At 46.7% G+C, this 10,404-nt stretch overlaps 1 protein-coding gene across 2 annotated transcripts; it reads right to left on the reverse strand.

Annotated features, from left to right (window-relative positions):
* Positions 1 to 756: 756 nt before the first annotated feature.
* Positions 757 to 7,347, reverse strand: ppef2a (protein phosphatase with EF-hand domain 2a). Of its 2 annotated transcripts, none has more exons than XM_049763153.2 (17): positions 6,848 to 7,334; positions 6,109 to 6,168; positions 5,763 to 5,986; positions 5,637 to 5,691; positions 5,372 to 5,547; positions 5,145 to 5,259; positions 4,990 to 5,036; positions 4,750 to 4,916; positions 4,649 to 4,685; positions 4,127 to 4,276; positions 3,729 to 4,064; positions 2,881 to 3,066; positions 2,627 to 2,769; positions 2,433 to 2,539; positions 2,156 to 2,322; positions 1,953 to 2,040; positions 757 to 1,109 (listed from the first exon to the last, which is right to left on the reverse strand). In XM_049763153.2, the coding sequence occupies exons 3-17, from the start codon at positions 5,835 to 5,837 to the stop codon at positions 856 to 858; spliced, it is 2,103 nt and encodes a 700-aa protein (XP_049619110.1). In that variant the 5' UTR covers positions 5,838 to 5,986; positions 6,109 to 6,168; positions 6,848 to 7,334; the 3' UTR covers positions 757 to 855. The 2 variants fall into 2 exon arrangements, 1 of the variants encoding a protein (XP_049619110.1); XR_011086641.1 differs by having other exon boundaries at positions 975 to 1,109; positions 1,182 to 2,040; positions 6,848 to 7,347.
* Between the last annotated feature and the right edge of the window lie 3,057 nt (positions 7,348 to 10,404).

Consider the following 10,404-nt stretch of genomic DNA (forward strand, 5'->3'; position numbering starts at 1 on the left):
AAAGATTGTGCAAAATTCGCACAGCTTCAAAATATAAACATGTAATACGTATTCTACTTTTGGATGCCCATGAAGAGCTGAATAAAGTCAGAACAAAAGAAAACTAACTGTAGATGAAAGTTGTTTTGAAGTGTATCCTACTTTCATCAACAGCACATTTGCACAATGTATTTTCACTGACAAATACATATATATATATTTTTTTAATGGGACTTAAAATCTAAATTGAATACTATAAAGGACAGGATGTGTGTTTTTTAATTTTTTTTAACGTACATTAAATAAAAATGTACATAACAGCTGGAATATTAATTTCATACTTATATCAGACTATATTTACATAGTAAATATGTATTAACGTAATTAAAAAATCAATTTTAAAAAAAAAGCAATAAAAGTTCAAATGAAAGAGTAGAACAACCTTTTTTAAACACAGTACAGCAGCTTTGCACATATGAAACATACAAACTCTTTCTACATACAGTGGATGGAAAAAGTCTACACACCCGTTCAAATCTCAGGCTTTTGTGATATGTATGGAAAAAAAGGAGCCTGAGCTGAAACATTTCAAAACTTTTGTCGTCATTAATGTGACTTAACTTGTACAACTGACTTGCGGAAAGATCAAACAACTGAAATGATCTGATTGCACAAGACTGATTAACTGGGGATGTTTTGAAGGCAAGTCAGCACCAACCTGATGAAAAATCAAATCACTTTAATCCAGTTTGTGGCCTAAGAAACGGGGATACAACAGAGAATAAATGTTTGTTTATTATAAGGATTACGTCTTTCCAAAAAAAAAAAAAAACACACACACACACACACACACAAAGTCAATCAGCTGAGCTGCGTTCAAACGTGTTCATCTTGGTCGAGCGCGGTGAGGTCGGGCGCAGTGGCCATGAACATGCTGCGGCCCCTCTCCAGTCGACTCTTCTTGTCGGTGAGACGGAAGGCTTCCATGAACTCGTCGATATCGATGGCCCCGTCACGGTTGCTGTCGATGGCCACAGATAACTCCGAGATGGCCTCGTCTGAGATCTCCATCTTCAGGTACGCGCTCAGCAACTTCCACGTCTGACGGAAGTCCGATGGCGAGATGAAGCCTGGGAATCAAAAAGAAAGACTAACTACCAACAACCTACAAGTATCGGAGAACTGTAAAACATTCCGGTTACTTTGGGGCCTTTTGTTCAGGTACATTTTGGTCAATCTAATGCTTCTGACAGGAGAAAAACAAATGTGTCTCGTGTCCCCGGGAAGGGAAGAGCAGTAGATCGGTGGGTTAATCTCCCGTTTTAATCAGGAAGATTCCAGAGGACGTCACAGCCGGGGATTAGTGCATCACACATTAGCGTACACAACACATCACATGACAAACACATGTTGTGTGACGACAATGTCAGCACACAAGCTTGTGTGTGTGAGGGAATTCTTTTGGCCTGGTCATATATAGATGCAGGGGGGAAGGGGGTAACTTTATAAGTACTATGAATACAAATAATTTGAAGGTTTAGATTTGATTACTTATGAGTTTGTCACGTCTCGCCCCCTATGTGTTTGTTGTCATGGTTTCTGTCTGTGCTCGCCCCTCCCCTCCTGTGTGCCTATGATTAGTTTGATTATTCTCACCCGCCTCTTGTTACCTGTCGTGTATATAAGTCCTGTCTGCCCTCACATCCGGTTGGATCATTGTGTGTTGTTGTTGTCTTGATGTCTTTTGGTTGCTGTTGTCTTAATGTCTTCACGTCCTTTGTTTTGCGTCCCTGTCGGTTAGTCATTAAGTCGTGTCGGTTTGCCGAGTCCATTAGTTTGTTTGCAGTCAAAAAAAGGAATGAATATTGTACAGTCAGATTAAGCGATTTTTGGCAGGCATAGGTTTGTGTGGCAGATTCAAGAAAAACGTTGCCATACTTTGCTGGAACGTGGTGTTAGCGTGTGTGTTTGACCTGAGTTATCCGTGTCGACGATCCTGAAGATGGTTTCCACGGTGGAGCGATGGCGATACAAGGTCTCCAGCAGACACTGGTCAATGTGCTGCATGAAAAAAAGACATCACTGTGACAGGTTCTGTAGACATTGAAATTACGTTGCTGGGGAAATGTGGAATTTGGTGAAACAATAATAATGTAGAAAGTTTAAAGAGCGTTACGTCAGCGTTGGCCCCTTTGATGGCGAGCTCGTTGAACCACTGCTGGTAATCGATGAGGCTGTCGGAGCTCTTGCCGCTGACCAGCTGAGAGCGCAACATCCGCCAGGGAAGGCCCAGTCGCATCACGCTCTCCACCGCCGTCGCCCAGTCCGTCACCGACACCAGACCTACAACCGCACGCGAGATACTCTGAAGGTCTCAATCATCGACATCACATTCATTTAGCGAGGTCATTTTGAGATACCCTACTTCGTGAGCCCTGCGTGCTGAGACTCACCCGTGTTGTCGCAGTCTAATCTTTTGAAGGCACAAATGAGGTCCGACTTGTGGGAAAAGAGCTGCTCCCGAAGGACTTTGAGGGCCGAGCGCTCCGTCTGCCCCATGCTGCGCACCGCACAAAGACACAAAGAACCTTCAAATCAAAAGCGCAAGATTAAGTGCCTGGACCCAAAAAGTTTGAGAAACTGCTACCTTTGTCGGGCAGTGAGTTCTCTGGTCATGCTGCTGGCCTGGTACTGAACCACGTAAGGCACGAGGTTGGGGCCCAGCTTCACGTAGGCCCCTCGGTTGCTCCCCACGTCGTAGTAATTGGAGGCCGAGAAGAGCGTCAGGACCTTTGTGTCAAAGGGCAAAAGCTTGTCACTTTGTCCTCGAGCCTGATTCTGAGGCCAGACTATTGCTGGAAGGGATCGCCACCACTGGACCAAGACCGAGTCGGCGGTCACCTTGCGATTGTGGCAGAACTCGTAGCCGTCCTGCTTGCACTCGTGCGAGCGTATGATGAACTGCATGTTGTGCTTGCTCAGGAAGTCCTCGGTGACGTCGGGGCCCCAGTAGCATCCGCCGCCCCGAAGTTCGTTGGGTATGCAGCCGTCTTGCGACATGGGGTCGCTCCACAGCAGGTCCAGGATCTGGTAACAATGTTGTTTTTTCATTTGGTCACCAATAGTGTAGAAGTTGACTCAGTTGACCTTGGTGAGTGTGACTGGGAGATCGTCAAAGTCCAGTCCCTCAACCATGGCCCTGATCAAAATGAATACACTGGCGGTGCTAGAGGGGGTTTGCGAGGGCGCTGCCCCCCTCCTGAAATATGCTTGGACCTCCCCAAGCCCGTTAAATGCCTCTGATATGGCCGGGATTTTTTTTTATCCACATTTCAAATGAAGTGATACTAAAAACTGAGGCACTTGTGTCGCTTTCCCGTTCTTGCTAGCTTGTCACTCAGACAGGCATCAGCGCGACAAGCCCGCTCAGTCGTGCTTGCCTGAACCTGAAGCAGATCTTTTCCAGCTCCTTAAGGTAATGACGGAGCAGTGGAAAAGCAGATTGCGCCTGGGGAGGATTAATGACGCGTGGATTAGCGCATTTGAAAGCCAAGATGTTTCGGGCAACTGCCGCTCAAGTGTTGATTACTGACTGCCAGGGCGCTTTAGTTCACCGTACACAGGCCCGAGCGCAAAGGTCTTAAATGACGTCGTTGTGACAGCTTGGGGATGACGTCTACGGTCTGGGGAACCCGTTGACGCGTGACCAAGGAGGAATCCACAGAACAAAACTTATGCTTGTGACTCACCTGCTTCCACTCTTCCTTGGCGGTGTCGCTAGTGACCGACTCAAGGGAGGCATCTGCTTCTTTTTCGGCGCCAAAGCTCCCTAGACGTACCAACGGGGCTCTCTGCTGGCCGGGCTTCAGCTCGCCCTCCACGTTGACCTTGATCCGATCGGAAAAGTCCTGCAGGGAGCGGTTGAGGAAGCCGTCGCGGCTCACTATTGGCTTGGGACATGTGAATGAAGCCCGCCGCTGGAAGAGCCTGTGATTGGCCCACTCGTCGTCCATGTCGGAGTCGATGGAAGTGCCCGTGGAGCTCTGCGGGTTTCTCTTCTTGGGAGGCCTCAGCGCCGAAACATACTGAACAAAAACACGGCGTTGGGAACGTTTCACTCAGAAACAAGGAACCGTCGCCCACTCACAGTGTGTCGGTCCACTCGAGCCAGCAGACCGAGGTCCGTGGAGTCTGAAATGCCGCCGTGCAAGACCAGAACTTTCTGGTCGATCACCGTCGCCAGTGGCAACCAGCTGAAGATCTTCTGGAGCAGCTTCAGGATCCGTTTGCCGTGCATCTGAACAAAAAAAACCTCTACTGGGTCTTGTCTCGCTTTATTATTTCAACTTTTTGCCATCCGGTTATTTGAAGGGCCCAACCCATATGGACGGAATGGATTGAAATTGAGCTAGCAAGCTAATTTTGGAAGCGAAACAGTGCTGAACTAACAGACTTTGACATGACATAAACAGAATGAAAAAGAAAACCAATTCATAACTAAATATACAAAATGACAAAAAGCCGTCTGAGTCATCAAAGGTTGACATCAACTCAAATGCCCTACGAGTATCCGAACGAATGACCTTTAATCCTCTTAAGTGGCGAGGAGGAGTAACAGTGTCAGCCCTGTGTCGCTTAAATAGAGAAGATATCAAAGGAGGGAACCGACCTTGTATTTTGTCAACACTTCCTTAGTGAAGCCGTATCTGAAACAAGGAAAGAGAATTATTTGCTGGCATCTTCTGGCCTCGGCGGAGGTCGCTCGTTTACCTCAGGTTGATGATGTGGTCCTCGTGGTTGCCTCGGTTCAAGTGCACCTCGGTGGGATAGACCAGCAGGAAGGAGAAGAGGATGAGGAGGATCTCGATGGAGTCCTTGCCTCGGTCCACAAAGTCTCCGTTGAAGACGTAAGGCTTCTCCAGGGATGGCGTTCCGTTCTGTTAGCATAGGTCGTAGAGTGGCCCGACTGCTTCTCAAAGTGTATTTGGTGTACGTCGCTTGCAAGTTTACCTTGTAGAAAATCAACAGCAGGTCTTCCAACTGCCCATGCAAATCTCCTGTCGACATGAAGGGAGGAAAGGTTAGCGGTGGCGATTCGTGCCGCAGTTGGATGTTTGTATGAAACACAGAGCAGCGAGCGATTGGCTGGCCAAACAAAGTCTCACCACAAATGGTGATTTCCTTGCTGTGGCAGGTGGAGATGCGGCTGATGTTGGGCAACATGCGCAGCAGCTTCCATGTCTCCAACAGGAGCTGCAGGACGTAGCGGGAGTGCAGCTGCTGCTGGCGAAAAGGCGGCATTACCGGGCAAACAGTTTCGGTTAACAATATTGTAGTCCTAGCCTCATTGAATGCGGCACAGTGATGTCAAATAGAAGGCAATCAATCGTACTTTCTTGTTCCGGAAGGCCTCCACCAGGTAGACGGCCTGCTCCAGCGTCAGAGGGAAGCACAGGTGAGGTCCCGAGTAGATCTCGGGCACCTCGATATTCTTGTAGCAGAAGTAACGCTCCCACTCGGCGTCGCGGCACACCTCGTTCTCACGGAAGATGTGCGAGATCAGGTTTCCTGCAAGGTCACACCAACATCTTCTCATGAGGAGTCCAGTCAGTCAGTGTGTCCATGCGGGGGTTCATATTGTGGAGAGTCCAGCTCACGTTCGTTGCTCGACGGTGTGAAGTTGTCCATGAGGTAGCCCAGGAAGTTATACAGCTGCCAAGACACAAGTGGGATGAACTTGCAACTCCAGTTGTGATGGACATGAAAGTTTTTCAAAGCCTCACCTTGATCTGAGCCTGCTCTCCCGAGTACTCGATGGACTGGAAAATGTGCCAGGTGTACCTCCTCCTCATCTCCATGCGTGCCACATACTGACGGTACCACTGCTGAATCAGCACGGCCGCCCTTATTGCTGCAAAACCCAACAACACCACAAGAACAAATCAAAAGCGTCTTGTCCAACTGCTAACCACAACGGAAAATAACTTATGTGGCTTACATGTGATGCCTGCAACAAGCACAGCAGAAAGAAAAAAAAAAAAGAAAGGCAAGAAAATATCGTCATTGATGATTGAAAGTTCACTGTTGAACGTTTTTTGCATGGCGATCTGCAGAACATGACAAGCTCACCTTTGACCGGGTGTTTTTGGAACTGGCTGGACTTGGCGACGCCACATCCCATGACTCTTCCTAAAATCACAATGACCACTCTCAAAAAAAAAAAAAAGAAATGGTAGTGTATGTACACAAGATAGACAAAAGTATTGGAACAGTGAAGTGAGGCTAATCAGCAAATATGAGAAGGGAGGGTTGTTGCGAAGAAATATTTTTTTGCAGAGGATAAAGAATATACACCTGTGAGTATTGTGTGTGCTACCTCCGTTTGTGATAGGATGAAAGTTGCTTAAAGATTGATGCTAGTTTCATGAGCCTATCTATGGCATCTTACGTTATGTGTTAGCATTAAGCTAGAAAGATTTCACAAGGTAACATTATGTGGCAACGTGCAAGAATCTTTGTGTTTGCTTTCAACAAGGAGTAGCAACAAATAACAACTCAAGTTTTTGGGAGTCTCAACGCAATAAAAACATTGTCCAAACGACTGCTTACATCTTGCAAAAGGTGTAAGTCAGGTCACTGTATTAAAAAATTTGCATCCGTTTTGTCGAACACAAAAATCAAAGAGGCAGCTCGCATTAATCCCCTTAACTGCTGGGTCACCTCTGCCGACCACCGGCTGCCCAATCGGCGGGAACGAGAACCGGAACCTCATAAAAATGTATGTAAATGCATCATTTCTTTTTAACAAGCTGTGTGCAACCCATCAATTCTACATGAAAGATATTTAAAAAGATATTTAAAAACTTACGTGGTCTATCCAGTCACCACATCCCGGGTGCTTTCATTGGGACATTTGTCGTGCGTCATGCTCCACCCGTCTAGTCAGGTGAAGAGGTTAAGGGTGGCCATCTTGAGGAACCATTTGTTGAGAATCTCAAATCCAAAGGAGGTCTTCGGTTGTCTTCGGTTGCGCGTCTTTGCACACTCTGCGCTGACCCAAAGCCGCTTCGCTCTTTAGTCCCTCGTGGCATTGTCGAGGCACAAGTGGATTAGAAGCGCTAAAGACTTAATGAGACGAGATAGGCGGCTTGCACGAGACGGCAGGAAGTAAGCACAGGTGGTAGGAAGCAGGTCAGCATCAGCATTGATATCATCAATTTTCTCAGTCCAAGATTAAGCATGCATTTGTGGAATGGGATGACCGATTTAGAGAACTTTCCTTTAGCCTTTTATAGGAACCAAACCATATTTGCTAACTTTAAGTCAAAATGGTCGACACATACCTCACTATATGGGTACTAATCCTAATGAAGAAAAGTTGAGAAGTTATAGTGTTTCAAAGCAATAGCACCATTTTTTCAAGCAGACATTGTATGTTTTGTGCGTTAATTGTGTATAGAGCAAACTATATATATCTTGCTTTTAATATTTTTTTTAATAAACATTTATGTTAAAACTTGTCTGGTGTTTTATTCCTTGTTTTTATATTCGCCAATTAAAACAAAAATCAGACATTTTGTTAACTGCTTCATATGACAATATGTGTACCTTCATGGACACTTCAATAGGTACACTACACGAGGTAAAAAAAAAAAAAAAAGAATAAATACATAAAGGGTTAATTTCACAATACAAGCAGATTAAAGTATATTTTCACATCTGGGATCGAACCAAAATCTTACAGAGCAACAGCCTGTGTCATCAACCATTCGGCTATTTGGACATGGAAGCATAGGGTTGTCTGCACTGCTTTGTACTAGTGATGTGCATTCCAGTTTCTAAGTGAATTGAATCTTTAGAATCGGTATCACCTGACATGTTTCGGCGGGTTCTTCCGCCTTCATCATTGTGTCACTGGCGTGGTTGTGACGCGTCTTTATCAGCTGTTCATCAGCAGGTAATGCACCTAAAATAATTTGTTTGATATAAAAGAACCAGTGAAGTAACTGGCTAAATAATTGTGAATAATTTAAAACTATTCTACTTGTTAATACCTACGCGCAAAATGGAAAAAAATAAGATATTCTAACTGGAGATTGCATTGACCTAATTTTCACATGGTCCTTGTTTACATTTTGCGTTTGACACTGACAGCTGTCAAGTGCCACTTTAGGACTCTTCTTGTGTACGTTTTATTTGTTACGGTTTTTCTTTTGTAAGTTTAACTTTGGGTACTTCGAAAGTGTCATTTTAAATTGTAGTTTGCTAGGTGTTCGTGTACACAATGTGTTGTGATGACATCTGCTGTGGAGTCTTCAGCTATTCGCTTGTGAGCTGCTCCATAAAGTCATACATATTCCGGTGAGAGGGTCATTTCAGAGGGTTTCAACGATTTTCCAGGATATTCCAGGGGTTTCCAGGGTCAGGGGTCTAGGGTTAGGGTTAGGGTCTGGGGTTACGGTCTGGGGTCTAGGGTTAGGGTCTGGGGTCTAGGGTTAGGGTCTGGGGTCTAGGGTTAGGGTTAGGGTTAGAGCTAATGCGAGGGTTAGGGTTAGAGCTAGGCTTAGGGTTAGAGTTACAGCTTGGGTTAGGGTTAGAGCTAGGGTCAGGGTTTGAGCTAGGGTTAGGGTTAGAGCTAGGGTTAGGGTTAGAGCTAGGGTTAGGGCTAGGGTTAGGGCTAGGGTTAGTTCTAGGGTTAGGGCTAGGGTTAGGGTTAAGGCTAGGGTTAGAGGGTTAGAGGGTTAGAGGGTTAGAGGGTTAGGGTTTCCAAGGGGTTAGAGTTTTCCAAAGGGTTTCCAGGGGGTTTCCAGGGGTTAGGGTTTTCCAAAGGGTTTCCAGGGGGTTTCCAGGGGTTAGGGTTTTCCAATGGGTTTCCAGTGGTTTCCAGGACTTTCCAGGACTTTCAAGGACTTTCAAGGATTTTCAAGGACTTTCAAGGACTTTCCAGGGTCTGGGGTCTGGGGTCTGGGGTTAGGGTCTGGGGTCTGGGTTAGGGTCTGGGGTTAAGGTTTAGGGTCTGGGGTTAGGGTCTGGGGTTAGGGTTAGGGTTAGGGTTAGGGTTAGGGTCTGGGTTTAGGGTCTGGGGTTAGGGTCTAGGGTCTAGGGTTAGGGTTAGGGTCTGGGGTTAGGGTTAGGGTTAGGTTCTGGGGTTAGGGTTAGGGTTAGGGTCTGGGGTCTAGGGTTAGGGTTAGAGCTAGTGCGAGGGTTAGGGTTAGAGCTAGGGTTAGAGCTAGGCTTAGGGTTAGAGTTCCAGTTTGGGTTAGGGTTAGGGTTAGGGTTGGGTTAGTGTTGGGGTTAGGGTTAGTGGTTAGGGTTAGGGTTAGGGTTAGGGTTAGGGTCTGGGGTCTAGGGTTAGGGTTAGAGCTAGAGCGAGGGTTAGGGTTAGAGCTAGGGTTAGAGCTAGGCTTAGGGTTAGAGTTACAGCTTGGGTTAGGGTTAGGGTTGGGGTTGGGGTTAGGGTTAGGGTTAGGGTTAGGGTTAGGGTTAGGGTTAGGGTTAGAGGGTTAGAGGGTTAGGGTCTGGGGTTAGGGTTAGGGTTTCCAAGGGGTTAGAGTTTTCCAAAGGGTTTCCAGGGGGTTTCCAGGGGTTAGGGTTTTCCAAAGGGTTTCCAGGGGGTTTCCAGGGGTTAGGGTTTTCCAATGGGTTTCCAGTGGTTTCCAGGGGTTTCCAGGGGTTTCCAGGACTTTCCAGGACTTTCAAGGACTTTCAAGGACTTTCAAGGACTTTCAAGGACTTTTAAGGACATTCAAGGACATTCAAGGATTTTCCAGGGTCTGGGGTCTGGGGTCTGGGGTTAGGGTCTGGGGTTAAGGTTTAGGGTCTGGGGTTAGGGTTAGGGTCTGGGGTTAGGGTCTGGGGTTAGGGTTAGGGTTAGGGTCTGGGGTCTAGGGTTAGGGTTAGGGTTAGAGCTAGTGCGAGGGTTAGGGTTAGAGCTAGGGTTAGAGCTAGGCTTAGGGTTAGAGTTCCAGTTTGGGTTAGGGTTAGGGTTGGGTTAGTGTTGGGGTTGGGGTTAGGGTTAGGGTTAGGGTTAGTGGTTAGGGTTAGGGTTAGGGTTAGGGTCTGGGGTCTAGGGTTAGGGTTAGAGCTAGTGCGAGGGTTAGGGTTAGAGCTAGGCTTAGGGTTAGAGTTACAGCTTGGGTTAGGGTTGGGGTTAGGGTTGGGGTTGGGGTTGGGGTTTGGGTTAGGGTTAGGGTTAGAGGGTTAGAGGGTTAGAGGGTTAGAGGGTTAGGGTCTGGGGTTAGGGTTAGGGTTTCCAAGGGGTTAGGGTTTTCCAAAGGGTTTCCAGGGGGTTTCCAGGGGTTAGGGTTTTCCAATGGGTTTCCAGTGGTTTCCAGGGGTTTAAGGGGGTTTCCAGGACTTTCAAGGACTTTCAAGGACTTTCAAGGACTTTCAAGGACTTTCAAGGACTTTCAAGGACTTTCAAGG

The sequence above is a fragment of the Syngnathus scovelli genome, chromosome 3, assembly GCF_024217435.2.
Source record: "Syngnathus scovelli strain Florida chromosome 3, RoL_Ssco_1.2, whole genome shotgun sequence".
Taxonomy (NCBI): domain Eukaryota; kingdom Metazoa; phylum Chordata; class Actinopteri; order Syngnathiformes; family Syngnathidae; genus Syngnathus; species Syngnathus scovelli.